The sequence below is a fragment of the Phoxinus phoxinus genome (assembly GCF_949152265.1).
Source record: "Phoxinus phoxinus genome assembly, chromosome: 2".
NCBI lineage: Eukaryota > Metazoa > Chordata > Actinopteri > Cypriniformes > Leuciscidae > Phoxinus > Phoxinus phoxinus.
The window spans coordinates 48139275-48159444 of record NC_136877.1 but is presented as its reverse complement, the minus strand read 5'-3'; the positions used below and the strand labels follow the sequence as shown (position 1 = coordinate 48159444).

The 20170-nt window shown below is 38.6% G+C and overlaps 2 protein-coding genes across 2 annotated transcripts in view; one reads left to right on the top strand and one right to left on the bottom strand.

The window, feature by feature from the left end:
• Positions 1–20170, top strand: part of LOC307012412 (calcium/calmodulin-dependent protein kinase II inhibitor 2-like) — a 428881-nt gene that overhangs the window by 71037 nt on the left and 337674 nt on the right. The window lies entirely within an intron of this gene.
• The window catches only part of fgf11a (fibroblast growth factor 11a), a 79609-nt gene continuing 70918 nt past the window's right edge, over positions 11480–20170 (bottom strand). Inside the window, exons 4-5 of the mRNA XM_079587215.1 lie at positions 14522–14720; positions 11480–12177 (exon numbers count right to left, since the gene is read on the bottom strand). Of these exons, the coding sequence (XP_079443341.1) occupies positions 12041–12177; positions 14522–14720 (336 nt within the window). The 3' untranslated portion in view covers positions 11480–12040. The remainder of the gene's footprint in view (positions 12178–14521; positions 14721–20170) is intronic.

The window sequence follows — 20170 nt, the reverse complement described above, 5'->3', positions numbered from 1 at the left end:
TACCTGAGCGCCAATTAATACGCTTCACTTTAAAGGGATACTCCACCGTTTTTTCATATTAAATGTTATTCCCTTAAAGGACAAGTTCGGTATTTTACACTTAAAGCCCTGTTTACAGATCGTATCTGATGAAATAGAACGGTTAAGATTAAAGTGTCTATGTGCACTGGCAGATTCCTTCCTAAAACACATTAAACTTTCGTTTACAAAGACGTGAAACTCACCGAGTGGTCAGGGGTGTTCACTGATACGGTCCCAAAAAAAAAACGCTGAAAAAGATGCATTCCAACAGGTTTTATCGTAGTGTTTGTCCAACTCCATTGATTGTATTGAGTGTGCTGTGTGAGGTACGTTATTCCTCCGCCGCTTCTTCTTCTGCTTCTTCTGTGTATTAAATGAAATGCCAGCGGTTTGCTTGCAATCGGCAAAGGTGCATTATCGCCACCAACTGGTGTCTATTATTCAAGCTCTCAACGGAAGAATCTAGGTGTGACGCGTTTGGCAAAATAGGTCCACAAACGCTAAATAAAACTAAAATTCTCGGGACAGGAGCATGTGTCCAAATTTTAATCTTAACCGTTCTATTTCATCAGATACGATCTGTAAACAGGGCTTTAAGTGTAAAATACCGAACTTGTCCTTTAACTAAGACGAGTTGATACATACCTCTCTCGTCTTCATTTATTAGTTTTGTGTCACCATACTTGGTCGTGTAACTACTCGTGTAACTGTATTTAAATAGAGAAAACGTGGAGGTGTTTGGTCGCTTCTAACTTCATCTCTGTTTGGTCCCTAATGAATGAACTGGGCTAAGCTAAGTGCTATCAAAGTGTCACCGCGCGCCAGAGCGATTAAGTGCACGCACTGAGACGAGAGTATGTATCAACTCGTCTTAGTTAAGGGAATAACATAGTTTAATATGAAAAAAACGGTGGAGTATCCCTTTAAAGGTACAATATGTAAGAATTTTGTATTAAAATATCAAAAACTCACTTGCACAGTGTGATATATTTCCTGCATTTGTGTACTTACAATATCCCAAAAGTTCCCAAAAAATTTACATTTTTTGAGAAATTCCCATTTTAAATAATTGGCCGTCCCGGACTCCCTGTTCACTTGTCGCCTGTCACTGACGTAATATCCGCGTTATCCCTTGTTTCCGGCCGCTCGTTGTACCATAGTAACCATGGCGACAGACGTGGACAACTGCATAGTGCATAACGTCTAGCTGCACGCTGTTGTTGTTTCGTTCAAACATTATGGATCATGGCAAGCAGACTTTGGGAACTAACACGAGGATCAATATCAGCGTGGCGTTTTCTAGACGCCGAGAGCTCTGCGTCCGCGACAAACTTCGATTTGACAGAGCCGCTCTTGCATGTACTTTATTAGACAGGTGAGCAAATGCATATAAAACTAATCAATGTTATAGTTCAACATGATGAAATGTTATAATATGATCTGTATGTTATTCTAATGTTGATCTAGCTTACTGCTATAGTGTCATACAGCCAACAAACTAACTCATAAAAGAACATAACTTTCAATACACTCAAATGCAGTTTAGTGTGATAGTGTAGAGCGAGTGAGACAGCGCTGCGTTACCTCACAAGCTTCATTCGTCTAATAAACTTGTGTGAGTATTATTCAGCACTTGCGGAAAGTTCGGTATATGAAATGTCCTTATTCCTTTATATCCGCGGGACTCGCGTGCGCTGATATCTGTCTCTTATAGCATTAGCAATCGCGCCCTGCTTCATCCCACAGTCATGATAAAAACATTAATGTATTCACTCATCCATAAACATTATTAGATCCATCAGCTTGACGACAAGATCCATAATTCCACAGGAAATGTTGCGTCATCAAGCTACGCCTTTGTTATTGTAAGAGGTTAGCGACTCCTAGCGGCGAAAAAAATACACATTGTCTCTTTAAATGAGGGCATTGAATTATACGTACATCTGAATGGCTGCTGTCACAGAGCGTTCACACACTCACAAGCAGAGAATAAAACAAATGACACTTTGGTTTTACAATCATACAAATATATTAGTTTTATTCAATAATGTTTAATAATACGTCTCCCATAGACTTATAGAAATAGATATAGATTCTATTGCAAATACGGGGCTGAGAGTTTATGCAGAATAGAGTATTAAGAGTAACAGTGAGTTAAATACTAAAACAGGAATCATCCTCCTCATCTTTTTTTATTCTTCTTCTCATTTTAATTGTTAATGTGTCCAGTAAATATTGGTACATGCATGACTGTATTGGGTTGTTCCTTCCAATATTGCAAAATACCACAGATGTGCCGTTTCCGTCCAAGTGGTCCAAAGCGGTTCTGTTGAGTCTGTCCGGGTGGTTATTGGTTTCTGTGGCTATAAAAATTAAAAATAGTGTCATCGTGGCGTTGACTGGAAGACCTTTGCTTTGTCTTGGTTTTTGGAAGACAAGAGAAAACGAATATGGTTTATTTTCCTTTCTTTTGGAAGACTTCCTTACAATAACTTGGATAATCCATGCAGAACGTACAAAACTTATGGGACTCCTTGGATATAAAGCAGACTCTCGTTGTCCATAAGCACATCTCCAACTTGAACTGATATTAGAGCATTTTAATATGCACACACTTCATCGGTGACGGCAGCAAACCAGCAGTCAGTGTCGTTGCAGAAGATCCCCAACAGTGTCCGTCGAGGGGGTAAGGTCGTGACCTCTGTTGACCTTTAGAGCAGGGATCAACATTCAGTTCTGGCCCGTCGCCATTGGTCACAGATTGTCTTTTTGATCTTCCCAAAGTGAGCGTAAATGGGACTGTTTGCATCACAAGGTTGAATGGGAACAATATCCACACTGATTTATACCAAGTAAACACTGAGTAAAAACTGACAACGACCTTTTGTTTTCAGGGACACAAAAACTGAAGGAACAAACAGACAGTAAAAACACTGACATATTGGTTTATGATTCATATGTTTCAAAGTGTCACATGATTAGGACCACAAACAGATGGAGCGACTGGGACTTAAAAAAATAACTGATCATATATATATATATATATATATATATATATATATATATATATATATGTGATATTATAAAATTATAATAAAATATTTATAATGATTTCTTAAAATATTACATATTCAATTCAAAATAATAAGTTATAATACCTATTTTATAAAAAAATAAAAGTGTAACTGCTTTTCATCCTGTGAGATGCATGGGGAAGCCAAGGTTCGAGTCATTCTGTTGAGTTTTATAGATTCGGCCGTAAAAACTGTTACATTGGTTCATGTTTCATTTTTTTTTTTTTTTTTTTGTGTCAACAAACATCTGAAGAGAGATGGATCATTTCCATTTAAACATCGGCCGTTCAAAATAATAACACTGCAAAAATACTTTTCAAACGTAGTATTTTTGTTTTGTTTTCAGTCCAAATATCAAAACATTCTTAAATCATGAGGCATTTACTAGATTATCTACTTGATTTCTGTGGAAAGTATTGAAAATGAAGTGATTTGTTGCTTATTTGAAAAACAATCTTGTTTCTGTTTGAATTAAGATTATTTTTCTTACCCCATTGGCAGATCATTTTACTTGTTTTAAGCAACAACTCACTTAATTTTCCCCAGAAAACAAGACATAATATCGTATGTCATTTTACTACTTCTTTTACTACTTCACTTCTTTACTACTTCAGTAAATGCATCTTGATTTAAGTATTTTTAGATATTTGAACTGGAAACCATACAAAAATAGCATTTTTTTACAGTGTAATACATTTTTATAATTATAATTATGTTCAAATACATAATTTTCCATTCAAAATAATAGGTAACAATACTAAATTTTTAACAAAAATGTACAAAACAAAAATGTCAGATTATTTCACGTAAAAACTGAGCCACGTCCAAACATCATCTCTTTCCAGCCACGTAAATGCAGTTAAACCCTAAACTAAAGGTTACTCCGAGGGACCGTGGGAGAAGTTTGTGATTACACTAAAGCTGGGATGGAGCTGAAGAACTCAGATTTCTAAAGGTCACTCTCGCAACACACATCTGCTGAGAGACTAACACACCACTGCTGTGTGTGCAATGCAGATGTGCTGCGATCTGTGCGTTTCAAATGCAGCAGAGTTTCTCTCTCTCTCGTGGTCACACACACACACACACACACAGGCAATGACATTCAGCTGAGGGGAAGCGTGGTACATTTGCACAGCGCTGTTGTGAGGGCTAAGAGATGTATCCTGGGGGACGAGACTTTGGTCGAAACATGGGAGGAGGGTTGAGTTTTTGTCTTTTCTGCTGCATTGCAGATACTGGGTTGGGGCTACTCCTCAAAGTCACGCACACATGAACACACACACACACACACACACACACAAAGCAATTACAGACACTGACGATCAGTAAATACAGGGTCTCTGCAGCTTAACAATTCTCTTATGTAAAATAATCTATCACACCACTGATTTTGAAAATATCTCTCCTAATGCAAGAAAATCACATCAAACTAAAATATATGCACTTCTCATGTCTGGAAAATTATGTAGTTTACTTTAACTGCTGTTGGTAATGATGATAAACTTATGTCTGATTGTCTATTAAGAGCCCAGACTATATCATGACACAAACCAAACCACATCATTCTGGAGAAAAAAAAAGCAACAAAAAAAAAAGTAAATGTGCTGCATTTTAAAACCCCAAAGGATTCCTGCAAACAATATGTGAAAAAATCCAACCAAAATGAAGTGCCCACTAAAATATTACCTGAGGAAAATATGAATTTTAAAACACGCCACTAACAACACACAATGCAAACTTGGATGTTTTATAGATTCTCTCTAAAAATGGACACAAACACATATATACAAATAATGCATATTAGCAGCACACACACACACACACAAACACAAATGATGGTGACTTTGTTCACACTGCACACAAATCTGATTTGGTTTTCAAATCTGATGACTTTGTAAATGATGCAATCCGATCCGTCTGTTCAGATAATGAAGTGAATATAATGATGTGAAGTGTCAGCATGATGCCAAGACTTCACAGCAACCGAGACGCTGTCATTGAGAGAGGAGGATGGAGATTTAGCGGTATTTTATGCATTCATGCGTCGTGTCAGAGATGCTGACTTGTTCAATATTCTCTATACCAGTGATGATGGGGAATGTTACTTTTAAACGTAATGTGTTACACATTTCCGTCACTCCCTTAAAAAGTAACTAATTGCATTACTTTTTCTCACCTGGGCTTGCTTGTTTGTTTTTTAATAACAAAAAAAAAAGGCAGTTTTCACACCAAAAGTGAATAAATTCACGCTTTTCTGGATCACGGAAGAATACACACAGGAGAAGAAAGTTTATCTAAGTAATTTTAGGTTATTAGTACGGCTGAATTGGAACACCGAAGGTCAGCAGCAAAGATATTGAATAAAGTGAGATTAAATACATAAAGTACATTTGTTTTATTTAACATTTAATCACGGCAGGTTTTCGTAATATTCTGAGTTTGCATTTCACAGCTTTTATTCATTTTCAGGAATACCGAATCTGTTTGTGCAAGTGAGCCTGTTGTCACGTAAATGCGTCTCTATAGCACGCAGTGTGTGTATCGTGATATGATACGCAGTTTTCGCGTGCATTTGATACGCACTTCATTGCGTGTAATACACACACACCCCATACCACTACTGAACCTACCCTAACCAACCCATGCGTATCCTATGCACGTAAAAACTCATTTTCGCGTATATATTACACGATAAAGACACTGCGTGCTATAGAGACGCATTTAGAGATATGCCTGTTCGCATTAGTCTACAGTAACCATCATGTTCACACACAACGCCTCTACACTACTCCTGATTTCGCTCAACATGGAGACAGAAGAGCTGTCAGTCAATATATGGGGAAAAAGTAACTTGCCTTATTTGAAAAAGTAACTTTGCAATGCATTAACTTACTAGTTACTTGGCAAAGTAATCTGATTGGATAACTTGTGTTATTTGTAATGAACAGTCCTCACTAGATAGAGAATGTCAGACAGTTTGAGAGAAAAATGAGAGAAAAAAGAGTCTAAATACAGAGCTCAGATCATTTTGAGCTCTTTGTATGACGTTACACACATACTGAATCCCGATTAACAACAAAGAGCCAGAGATGACTCAAAAATATTAAAAATCATTTGATTTGTTTATGTTTTTGCTATTTTGCACAAAAAAAAAAAAAAAAAAAATCTGTTTTTTTGCAGTCCGTCTGAACAAAACCAATAGGTCAGATTTGATAAATATATCTGAAATAACCTGGAGAGAAAAATAACATTTGTTTTTAAAGCATTTATCGACAATTAGTCAATAAAAGGGAGTGAACATATGGATCAACCCCATCCTGCAGCACAGAAAAAGGCATCAGTGAAAAGGAAGACAACGTTTTAATTGTGTGCGTGTGTGTGTGTGTGTGTGTGTGTAAGGGGGGATCACAGTGTTCATGTCACAATAAATGATTTAATTAAGCACTAAGTAATACTGATGAACGATGCATACTTAATATAATCATTTGCAAAAAGCTTTGTAATTGCAGATTGTTAATATTATTGCTTGGTAATTAATTTAATGTGTAACATAAACACTGAAAGTTGCTATAGCTAATATATCAGTGTAGAGTTAACACCACAAGATCAGTCTGTTAATGATCTGTTAAGAGCTGATTACAATTACAGACTAACCCTAACCAATAACCCAACATCATGATGACTTTATGACCCTGTGCCCCAATAATCATATGCTGACGTGCCTGGATCTTTCTAGAAAGACTGGAACTCATGCAAATTACAATGAACAGATAGATTTAACTTCAATGAAATACCTTAAATGCAAACATGCACAACATTGATGGCCAACACACACACACTGACAACATGACCAGGACATCCAAAGAAAGAAGAAACATAAAAAGACAGAAATATGATGTGCAAAAATGTCAGTTTAGTAAATGTATAAAATTGAAGTTTACAAGGTCATCTCTATCTATATGTACACACGTACAGTGTTTTAATGGCTTGGCTCTTCTGAAAAGCATTAGCCCTTAGCTTTCATCTTCTGGCCTCTGTGTTTATGGCTGAAAAATAGCAGGGAAATTGAGAGAGAAGCACTTAGCTGTGCACAGAGAGTGGTTTCATTAAAATAATTGTTAAATCACCCGATCTGGCCCTTATGCGCACGCCAAATATATCAAAGCAAAAAAGCTTTTTCTTTTCTTTTCCTTTCTCTAACAGTATGTTGTATTCACAATCAGCTCAAAGTGACCCAAAGTAGATGTTATAATGCTCATTTAAGTGGCAGTTATGGCATTTCATCTTCCTATGTACTCAATTATTGGATTAGAAAGCCCTTACAAACACAAGAGCCTTTTCTTATTCAGTCGGGTTACAAGTTAGCACAAGCCCCACCGTGACATTTCAAAGTTTGAAAGAAGAGTGGGGATTGGAGAAGCGAGACATTTCAAAGTAACCATCAATTTCATGGTCTAATTGTGATTAAACTGAATGAATAAAGCATGCTCATCAAAGCACAGTTGTGCCTCCGTACGACATCGCCTTTGTCATGTACTCAACCTTTGCTGTCTGGCCTGCTGGGTTTTGCTTCAGTGTTGCGTCCAGTTGTTAAATAACTCTGTGCCTCGGTCAACTTTTCCTTGACTGTGATTACAACACCACATGGACCTGCAAAAGCTTACGTAAATAGCCCTTCAGATATTACTGAACCTTAAACTGTGGCAGCTGAATGAGATGTGGACAGTGCTAGACTTCAAGATTAACTTTGCCAATTTTCAACCCGCTTTTTATGGTTACAATGTCGGTAGGATACGTAAAAGAACAATGTTTACTCTTTCTCTATGTTACCCGGACCGAAAAATTGGCCTAAAACACTGTTCATATAGTTTGAAATGTTGACTACAAACATGGAGGTTTTTCAGATTTTTTAAAAAAAAATTCAGATTTACGATTCTTTGCAGTCTTTAGCGACTGCCTACAACAGTCAGCATCCTTCACTGGAAACCGAAAGTAACTCACTCCCGCTAAACGTTTACTCTCTGAATTCTTGCACCCGCGATCAACACAAGTCGACACCTATTTTGGTGCTTTCAAGTCATGTTGGAAAGATCATATTCACGAGTTGAATGCACATGAACGGCAACACAAAGTCATAAATACCAGTGGGAAGCTCTGGACTTTCTTTGAGCCACGATCTGTAGGAGTTGGTGGCGTGTCAGTGAGAAACATGGGCGAATACAACTATATTTATCGGTATTTAGCAAGCAGTGACATTGTCAGGCTTTTTAAATTACAATTTACCTGCACAAAATATGATAGCGTTGTTGTAATACAATAATATGATAGAGTTTACAGTGGCTTCCTACATTAAAGGATAACTCTCGCCAAAATTGGCTCTTTTTGTTCATCTACCCGAGTCAAACATTCGTGTAAAAGCATAATTAGAATAGAAACGCCACTTTTAAGATTGACCGTATTTTCATTTTCGGTCAAAATGCTTTTTGAATGGGAGTGCATGGGGCACTTCTATGATAGCATCAACATCGCTATTTTTAAAACACTAAAACACAACATAAAACTGTATTTGAAGTATCACCAGGGGCTCTACACATGAACTCCAGCATTGACTACATTGCTAGTGTACACAGAGTTTACTAAAAAGAAAGATTTTTAACAACTTACTGTGTTTCCGTCCGCCGGCATTTTGTGAGTCAAAAGTAGTCGATCTCCGAATGCGACTCCATATGAGCAAATGTCATGAACTTGTAATTCCAATGAAAAGCATGATAACTTAGACAAATGTTTGACTCGGGTCGATAAACAAAAATAGCTTTGGTTCAATTTTGGCCAGAGTTATCGTTTAAGTAAAAACATAAAAACGCAAGACACACCTGATCCACATTCATTGGTCTTCGTTTTCTAGAAGTAGAGTTAAAAACCTTGCTGTATTTTTGTGTAGTTCATTAAAAGAAGGCACACCCCCAACCTTGTCCGACGGAAGTGACTTGAACGCACCCTCCGCAAACACGACTTCCGAACTCGTAAATACAAACTTCGCAAGAGGACTTGAATGCAGCAATAAAAGTTTGCTAAGAAGTATTTCCTACTAAAGCAAAGCGGTATTTGAGTCTGGTAAGCGTATCCACAGCAGATGGTGGGACTGGCCTTGGATGGCGACATGCCCAGTGCATTATGGGTACGTTTTCCTACCTATTTAGCATACATTTACTCTAGTCAGGTAGCACAGATTTATTTTTATGCACCTTTCTACTGTACAGGAAGCCAGATGTCATCCATTTTGCCAGCGGTAAAGTTTCTCTTTAAGAAAAGCTAGAGTCTAAGATGAGCAATGCTGCTTGCAAAACTACAAACAAATTATAGTGTATGAAGAAAAATCAAGATGCCTCATAGTCTTATTGATGTGTACCTCGAAGCAATGAGATGCAGAGTATTTGAAAAACAATCTGACGCAAACACAAACTTCTAGCGCGGGGACTGAGCATTACCTGCGGGTGCTGTGAACTGTAATCTGGGAAAGATTGACATCCGGATCTAAATGTGGAAGAATTTTGCAAACATTCTAGATGTCAAAAATTTCTATAGTTTTTCCCACTTTGGTCTTAATAACTTTGTTTCTCCCAATAACGCATTGCTGCAGGGGACTGCACCTATAATTATCGCAGACATAATTTCCTCAACACCAGGTGCACGTTATGAGAAATGATTCAGCTCAGCAGAAGAAAAGTTAGATTTTTGCACTTTGTTTAAGTTCTGCACTTGATACCACAGTGATGATATAACCGGCAAGGAAATGTGCTCTGATATAACTAACCACAAAACATTAGACTGCAAAACAAAAGCCAGCTAAAATACACAAGTTCCTTCTGTGAGGGACCCTAATAATTATGTATTTAAATAGGGAACATTTTCTACATCCAAAATTCTACATTATATACACAACCGTTTAAAAGTAAACAACTCTCATCATAAAATCCTGAAAATCAGCACCAAGAGGCAGAGGCAGCACCGCTGTTTTCAAACTTTATAATAATCAGAAATGTTTCTTGGGCAGCAAATCATCATATTACAGGTGAATATGGAATATGGTGCAAAAGTTCATTTATTTTCAGTAATTCAACTTAAAAGATGAAACTAATATATTATATAGACTCATTACATGCAAAGTGAGATATTTCAAGCCTTTATTTGTTATAATTTTGATGATTATGGCTTACAGATATGAAAACTTTTCACAATATTCTAATTTTGAATTTGGGGTTTTCATATCTGTAAGCCATAATCATCAAAATTATAACAAATAAAGTCTTCAAATATCTCACTTTTCATGTAATGAGTCTATATAATATATTAGTTTCACCTTTTAAGTTGAATTACTGAAATAAATGAACTTTTGCACCATATTATAATTTTTCGAGTATCAGCTGTAAAATGATTTCTGAAGGATCATGTGATTCTGAAGACTGGAGTAATGATGCTGAAACTTCAGCTTTGATCACAGGAATAAATTGCATTTTAAGATATATTACAATGGAAAACAGTTCTTTAAAATTGTAATAACATTTCACAATATTACTGTTTTTACTGTATATTTAAATCAAATCAATTTTGACTTTTTTCAAGAACATAAAAAAAAAAGCTTACCAATCGTAAACTTTTGAACGGTCGTGTATTATTAAATCATATTTCTATAATGTATAGTGATATGCATGAAAATCCAATCAGGACTATTATTGCAAAGGAAGAAGTGCAATGTGTCACCAGGTTCCTTAACAGCACATTTTAATTTACATATCGATATTAATAACAACTGGAGGTCAGACGTTACAGCTCTGTTTGTGCAAGGATTCCCAAAATGATTCCCTATGAGCTCCTCCGGGTCCAATTCCCCGGTTTTATCAGAAGAAAATAAAGGACTTTTCAGCACTTGTGTTGTTTCATTTGGCTGGGTGAAGTGGCTTTGCTCTCAGGCAAATGTAATAGAATAAAACTGAATGTAGGGACATGAACTTTGGGAAACTTGCAGGCTCAGTAGTCAGCACATCTACTCTGAAAAACCCTTGCTCTAAAGCAACACGCATGCTAAGAAGGAGTGCAGCCGTACCAATATTGCTCTCTGGGCATATTGCAATGAGGAAAACAACGACTTATCATAACAAAGTAAACAATAATGCCACCCTACTCCCTCTGATATGAGTCATCTTACAAAAGATATTGTATTACTGTTCACACACACACTCCACAGACTCATCAACGCAGGAGCCAGTGAGCATCATCATCCTAAGAGGAGGGGAACTTTGATTTAGTTAGTTATTTGGTGTGTGTGTGTGTGTGTGTGTGTGTGCATCCTTAATGTTCCCCTGGAGAGTGTGTGGGGCTTTTCCTGTGTTGTGAAGTGGAAAATGGCCTCTGTGTCTCAAGCTAATCAAAGTGCAGAAGAGGTAGAGAACGGAGAGGAGATTACAAACAAGGCTTAGAGATGGCGGGGAATCTCTGTAAAAAAAAAGAAAAAAAAAAGATTTGGGGGATCTATAAATGCCTGAACAAAGGAAAAGAAAGGGTTTAAATGTCAAGCACGAATCGCTTCACAAAGAGGAAGTGTTTCTTCTTGAAATGCTAAAAAAGGAGAGGAAGACGAAGATCCTTTCTTTCGGGTGTTGCTGTTCTTACAAAAGCGGCACTGCCACACGCTGACCCCAGACCATCACGGTTATTATTGCTCAGTATTCCCTTGGTTAGGGAAGCGGGAGAGACCAAAAAGGAAGTGCGGTGGGCATTAGACCAATCGGCAAGGGTCTTTCGAGCCCTGATGCATTGTTGGAAATGTCAACGCTCTGAGGATCGGTGGAGGGACTACAAAACATTGTTTGTACCAAACCTCGCGTGCCACTGTTGGCCGATCATGGTGTGTCCGTGCAAATGAAGCGTTTCTTCTCCTGCCGCTAGGATGCTTTGGGGACGGGAAGCACTTTTCCTTTCTTGCCGTTTTTATGGACGGGCGAGTCTGAGGTTTTGGCTGTTTTCCTAGGCGGGCTTTGCTCAGCAACCTCGTGTAGCGATGGCTCCCTGTACATGGCAACTGCAGAGACGGGAGAAAAAGAGAGACTCTTAAAGGGACAGTTCACCCTGACATAAAGAAAGTCTGTCAACGTTTAACCACAGGTAACGTGAGTTAAGTAATCAGATGAGTTTTTTCAAGTAACAAGTGAAGTGACACATTACTTTTACATTTACAAAATATCTGAGTTACTTTTTTCCCATGTATTGACTGACAGCTCTTCTATCCTCGTGTTGATAGAAATCATGAGTAAGTGCAGAGGCGTTGTGTGTGAACATGATGGTTTCTGTTGACTAATGTAAGCAAGCATTTATTCATCACACTTGCACAAAAACTAATAAAAATGAATAAAAATACTTTATGTATTTAATCTCACTTTGCAATGTCTTTGCTGCTGACCTTCGATGATCCAATTCATACGGAGCCCCTAAAGGGACATGGTGATGGAAAAGATATTAGATGGGATGGGAGGGAAACCATATATTTCAATGCAAAGTTTTGTGTTCGCCTGAGAAACTTTGCATTCGCTTGCAAAACTTTCTTCTTTGTGAGCAAACGCAAATTTACCAGGGAACGCACATTTTTGGTGAAGGAACGCAAAGGATTTACGTGCAAAATTCAAGTTTCTCAGGGGAACGCAAAACTTTTTTTGCGAGAGAATGCAAAGAGAAGCATTGAAGTATAGTTTTCCCTTTCCCCCCCCCCCCCCATCACCATGTCCCTTTAGAAACTTCATAAATTCAACCATACCAATAAGCAAAAATTACATTATATAAACTTATATATATAAAAAAATGTTATAGCTGAAGTAAGAGGCTGCATTCGAAATCGCATACTTCCCTATTACTGTATTGTAGGCGATGAACAGTATGTATAAAGAGTAGTATGACTGAATTCACAGTACTCAAAAAAGAGTTGGCAAAAAGTCCCCGGATGTCCTACTTCTTCAGTGAGATTCTGAAGTGTGTATTCGATGGACACTGTACTGTCCCATGAGGCCACAGGAGAGGATTTGTGAATGACAGTGAAGTGACACAACTGATGCTGGTAGGTCACATGATCATGTCCAGATTACATTCATACTATATAGAGTGTATGTTTTTAGCTGTCGTGAATTACCAGTAATTACTTATTCAAAATAAGTACCTACTCAAGAGAGTATGCGATTTAAGACGCAGCCATTGTGTTAAACTTTCTTTTCCTGCATCCTTTTCCTCTGCAGTCTAAAATGGCAGCACAGCTGAAAGGTTTCTTTGAGCTGCACTCTTTACGGTACAACAACATAACGGATTACTTTCCATAAAATATTTTACCTAAGTAACGTAATTAGTTCAGGGCTCAACCATAAGGATGGCCTCGGGATAGTTGACGCAACTCTCACTGTCTCTTACTGAGAGATCTAGCCGTTTTTAAGGCCTACTTGTATGCAATAACACTTTCCTTCCACGAAATGCGAAATACCTCTAATTTTTTTTTTTTCCAGCTGCGCTCCATTTTTCGGGTTGCGTTCTTAAGGACCCGAGTGTGTTCATTATACTGCGGCTTCGGACTATTTTCCTTAATCTTCTTTAAGCGCAATGGAGCAACCGTGCATTAACATTTTATCATTTACATGTGTTTTTAAGCCTTGCCAATTTAAATATTCCAGCGCAAGAAGACGCGAAAGAGAGCTCGATTCAATAGTGTGAAAAGTTTTGTGTGCGCACACACTCGAAGCGCACACCCAGCTCTCTTTCACGTCTTCATGCACTTGAAACGACATATTCACACAAAAGTTGGTCAAAAAATACCGGTCTCGGCGAGTATCATTGTAAACATATATCTTAAATGACCATAAACATATAATTTTATTATATTTTCTTATTTCTTTACTGACAGTTTACATGACTTTAACAATATTTGAAATTTATATGAGTTAGGCTATAGTGGTTTTTGGTGTCACAACCTTATTTATTAAGGTTATGGGTGAAAAACAATTTTAGTTTTATTTATTTATGACATTTTGGCAGGGCAAGTAAAAAGTAAAAAGCTCTGCATTTAATTTGCAAATCAGCAGCAAATCAGAATATTAGAGTGATTTCTGAAGGATCATGTGACACTGAAGACTGGAGTAATGATGCTGAAAATTCAGCTTTGATCACAGGAATAAATTACATTTATAACAATAACAATACATTTATTTTAGATTGTAATAATATTTCACACTATTTTTTTTTTTTTTTTTACAATGTTTTAACTGTATTTTTCATCAAATAAATGCAGCTTTGTTGAGAATAAAAAAATAAAAAAACTTACTTACTGACCCAAAACTTTTGAACGGTATCAACAAATGACAAATAATTTAATATTATAAACAAAGACGTACCCTCTATGAGCTTGGGCAGGAAGTGAGCAGCTCCTTTGGTCTTTTTGACCCGATTTCCTTTCATGACCTGTCCGTCCCGGTTAATGCCGATGTACCAGGCCCGACCCGACTGCGTTTGGCGGTACAAGATCGAGGAGTACGTCACATAATAGTTCTCAAATACACACTCCTTAAACTTACACTCAGGCGTGAAATGTTCCTGTAACAGAGATACACAGATAGTGAGTTAACCAGAATAACAGACTGTAACTGCACATATATATTGAGTTCAGCTGGGACGGGAGGAACACGGGCCTCACATTTCACTGTGACAGAATTGTGAAAGCATTAGTGTGCCGAGGAACTGTAAATGAGGAAAGCGAACCCCCTACACACTTTCTTATTACACATTTATCGACCACATGTGTTCTGTTCAGCGTAATCCCAAACTCACCCAAACTCCCAGACTCTCTCTCTCTCTCTCTCTCTCTCTCTCTCTCTCTCTCTCTCTCTCTCTCTCTCTCTCTCTCTCTCTCTCTCTCTCTCTCTCTCTCTCTACCCTGTCATTTCGTAACCTTGTCAGTGACTGGTGAGCAGAGCTGAATAAGGGGTTTACTCCTCTTCCTCTCTTTCGTGCTCTAATGTGTTTGTTTTGAAACAGTCCCCTCTGTCACCAAAGTAAAATCGAGCCTTCTTCATAAAACATATTCATATTTTACATGTGGTTTAGTTGCATATCTGTAATTAAATCGTGTCCATTCAGGCTTTTGATCTTCCTGACGATTTTGATAATTGTGGCTCCTGTTTTAAAGTGCCCTATTAAAGAAAAGCATGTAACAAATAATAATAATAATAATAATTATTATTAATATATTATACATTATAATATTATTATTATACGGGCGTATTTAAAATATTTAAAATAATGAATCAAATGAATTAATATAATAATGAATAATACAATGTAGTTGCATTTATGGAAAGACTGAAATCATGTTATGCATATTTCTTTCAACTTTCATCAACTGTGCTTTAAACATCTAAAATTAAAGAGTTAAAATTAACCATTCTTCATAAACAGCTTCAAAAGCTTAATAGAATATATTTAAATTGAGGTCGTTCAGGCTTTTGATCTTCATCATGGTTTTGATAGTCTTATAGTGTGCTATCAAATAAATGCATGTTATGAATAATAATAATAAATATAATTATTAAATATTAATAGGAAGTATTTTAAACACAATAAGTTTAAAATAATGTATTAATATAATAATAAATTTAATTGCATTTATATATTTTTTAACATTCATCAAGGCTTGAACATTAAACTCCATAAGGAGCTCAAAGTTAAAGTCTATGCCAACTTTAATTATTTAATCACCACATTTAATTGAACTGGCGCTTCCAGCTGAAGATGATTGAGTCTGAAAGCATTAGTGTGCCGAGGAACAGTAAATGAGGAAAGCGAAACCCCCTACACACTTTCTTATTACACATTTATCGACCACGTGTGTTCTGTTCAGGTGAACATACAGTAAGTGTCGCAGCGTAATCTTTCCCACAATCCCAAACACTGCACCTAACAGAAGATATGTTTACATATTTTAATATTTAGACCCGTATCAACCTGATATCAATAGATATCAATGGATATGCCGATTGATATCAAGCTGAGAAGAGAGTTTCAACCAGTATAACAAAAAGTATTTATGTAAACCATTGCGTAGCCTAGCTTTAAGCGATCCCTGTTGTCCTCCACAAAGGAGAAGAGCGGTCAGGTTGACCTCTGGTGTTTTTGTCCTCCAGCCTGCAGTTCTCTCGTTCACCAGCAGGTGTCAGAGCAGCACACGAGGCTCAGCGTGACTGTCTTCATCTGACACTTTCACTGGCTTCTCACACATCATAACACAGCCTCTCTCCCCTGCCCTTTTAATCTAGGATTGTGTGATTTAGGGAAATCTGACTATTACAGAAGGATTTTTTGACATGTTATGTTGCATAAAGTTAATGAAGATACTTGAGAATCTGCAGAATCCTCTGAATCCACAGAAATCTCCTAGCAATCAGCAGAGGACTGGCGTTCAGCCTCGTACACAGCCACAGTTAACATTTACAGGGATACTTCACACAGAAATTAAATTAAAGGGATGGTTCGGAATAATTTCAACCCAGGGTCCTTTGCACCATGACCTCGAGCCAAACACCCCCTATGGATCCAAGGTTGTATCTCATAAATTACTCCACTAATAATGCCCTGAATGCTACCAAACTTCTACAGTAGTACAAATAGGTTCTGTACTCATTAAAACGAGGCATTGGAAAGTTTGTAAGTACATCAGGAGTTTATTTAAATAACACTTGATGGCTTATGTTACCGCTAACCCGGACGTAGAGGTCGCTTCTGTGAGTTGGTAAAGCTTATAAAAGTCCTGGCAGAAAGCGATGCATAAGGATGTAGTGTAGGCTTTTCCCAAATCACAGAAGTGACGTCGACGTCCGGGTTAGCGGTAGCATAAGCCATCGAGTGTTATTTAAATAAACTCCTGATGTACTTACAAACTTTACAATGCCTCGTTTTATGAGTAGGGGAGAGCCGGGACGATTGAAACGCGGGACGGATGAAACATTGAGATTTCCTTGAAAACCACTCATGTCATGTACATCAAATTTCGTCAGCACATATAACACGCAATGCCTACCAGACCCGCGGAAACATTTCTTCTTTACGTCGTGCCGTTTTGGAGTTAAAGCCGGAAAGCTGCTTTTGAGTGCAGTAAGTGAATTCTTTCGTGCGGTACTTTTTTTGACTGACAAGTAGTATTTATTGTTTCATGTGCCATTGTAATGATAATACGGCAGGTGTGTTAGTACTGCAACACACCCTTAAGTGTGCAATATCAGAGTTTTTTAGTTTAAGGACAAAACAGGTTTAACTGGCGGGAGGCGCTGGCGGGACGGTTGAAACAGCGCCTCCTGCCAGTTAAACCTGGTCATAGGAAAACCGCTGTTAAGGCTATTCAACTTGCAAACACTCAATATGACTCAAGGCTCAAGGTCATGGTGCAAAGGACCCTAGGTTGAAATGACTCTGAACCATCCCTTTAACTCATATCGCTCAAAACCTGCACACCATTGCTTTTCAGTGGAAGGAGGATTTTAAAAAAAAAACTTCCATGCATCTCAGACTTTTAATGTAGTTACATATAGACGACTCTTCTTATCCCTTTTTAAGCTTGACAGATGAGATCACTAACTGTAGTTGAATAAAAAAAAATATCTCAATATATAAACAATAAAACAACAAAGGGGTTATTTATTTAGAAATAAATACATATTTAGTCTTACTGTTTTGCATTTATTTCAATCAAAAGGATATTTTGGCTTCTATTATTTAGCTTGCATCAGTAAGGGCCATCCAAACAACTGAAACCATGTATTACAGTTTGTAGCTTAACGTAATAAGTGATGACAGCTGATTCATTATTTTATAAAGCCAATATTTACTTACATTTGCCATTTAGCACGTGTTAATTGTGGAACCTGACAGTAAAGAAGGATTGTAAAAAAGAAAGTTAAGAAATGGACGAGAGAAGAAACAGCTGAGGGGTGAGAAGAGAAGAAAGAAAACTGAGATCATGTCAGAACGAACACACACACACACACACACACACACACACACACACACACACACACACACACACACACACACACACACCTTGCTTTTACATTAACTTTTCACTGCTATGGCTGTAAAATCTGTAACTAGCGCAGGTGAATTGATTTCATGTAAGACCGCAGCAAAACGAGAAAATGAGAATTTCCTCTAAAAAAGCTGATATACTGAAGACTTTGATTTATCCTGATAGATGTGTGCACTGGTATGAGGCGATCCAGAAACTGCTTACTAAGAACGTGTTTAACACACCAGTGAGCATTGACGAGCTTGCAGAATGACAGGGGCGCGAGGAAGACGTCAGATGAACTTCAAGGTGGGAGAAAATGTAACGAATGACTCGGTAACAAATAAATGGAGGGTAAATAAACGCGCAGTATTTCACTGCAAAATGATTAGTCAAATGAATTGCAATTCATTTCAAAGAGGACAAACATGTGTTGTAATGAGATCTAATGAGATTGTAATTGCAGAGGCCAGCAATAACACCTTGTACAAAGCACTAAAAATAAAACAAGCAGTCGTGTTTTCTTCCTGTAACCAGACTTGAGACACTTTCCGAAACTTCCTCAAGCACAGGTCTGAGAACAGCCCCGTGCACTGCTGTTCTCAAGGAGGCCGTTACAAGACTGACAACAGACTGACCCCAGGTCAGCAGGAGAGGTGGTTTCCTTGGCAGAACACCTGCTCGTCCCTGCACTGCTGACCTCGCAACAGCTGTAGCGACACACTCGTCCTCTGCTGCTCTCCTTGGCTAGACCCAGCTGAGCGACTGGGGAATTTCCAAGATGAAATAATACAACAAGCCCCTTCAAGACAGACTCTCTCTCTCTTTTCTACTTCAGCACATCATTGCTGCACATCTCCTTCATCACTCACTCACTCACACGCACGCACGCACGCTCAGTCAGTCAGTCAGTCAGTCAGTCAGTCAGTCACTCACTCACTCGCTCAGTCACTCACTCACTCGCTCAGTCACTCACTCACTCGCTCACTCACTCACTCACTCGCTCACTCGCCCACCCACTCACTCACTCGCTCAGTCACTCACTCACTCACTCACTCACTCACTCACTCACTCACTCACTCACTCACTCACTCACTCACTCACTCACTCGCTCACTCACTCACTCACTCACTCACTCGCTCAGTCACTCACTCACTCGCTCACTCACTCACTCACTCACTCACTCGCTCAGTCACTCACTCACTCACTCACTCACTCACTCGCTCACTCACTCACTCACTCACTCACTCGCTCAGTCACTCACTCGCTCACTCACTCACTCACTCACTCACTCACTCACTCACTCACTCACTCGCTCACTCACTCACTCACTCACTCACTCACTCACTCAGTCACTCACTCACTCGCTCACTCACTCACTCACTCGCTCAGTCACTCACTCACTCACTCACTCACTCACTCACTCACTCACTCACTCGCTCAGTCACTCACTCGCTCACTCACTCACTCACTCACTCACTCACTCACTCACTCAGTCACTCACTCAGTCACTCACTCACTCACTCGCTCAGTCACTCACTCACTCACTCACTCACTCACTCACTCACTCACTCACTCACTCAGTCACTCGGTTGCTCAGTCGCTCACTCACTGTCACCCATTCACTCACTCCCTCAGTCACTCACTCACAAGCACGCACGCACGCTCAGTCAGTCAGTCAGTCAGTCACTCACTCACTCGCTCACTCACTCACTCGCTCAGTCACTCACTCGCTCCCTCTCTCAGTCGCTCGCTCACTCAGTCACTCGGTTGCTCAGTCGCTTACTCACTGTCACCCATTCACTCACTCACTCGGTTGCTCAGTCGCTCACTCACTGTCACCCATTCACTCACTCAGTCGCTCAGTCGCTCACACACTCACTCACTCACTCACTCACTCGGTTGCTCAGTCGCTCACTCACTGTCACCCATTCACTCACTCAGTCGCTCACTCAGTCGCTCACTCAGTCACTCACTCACTCACTCACTC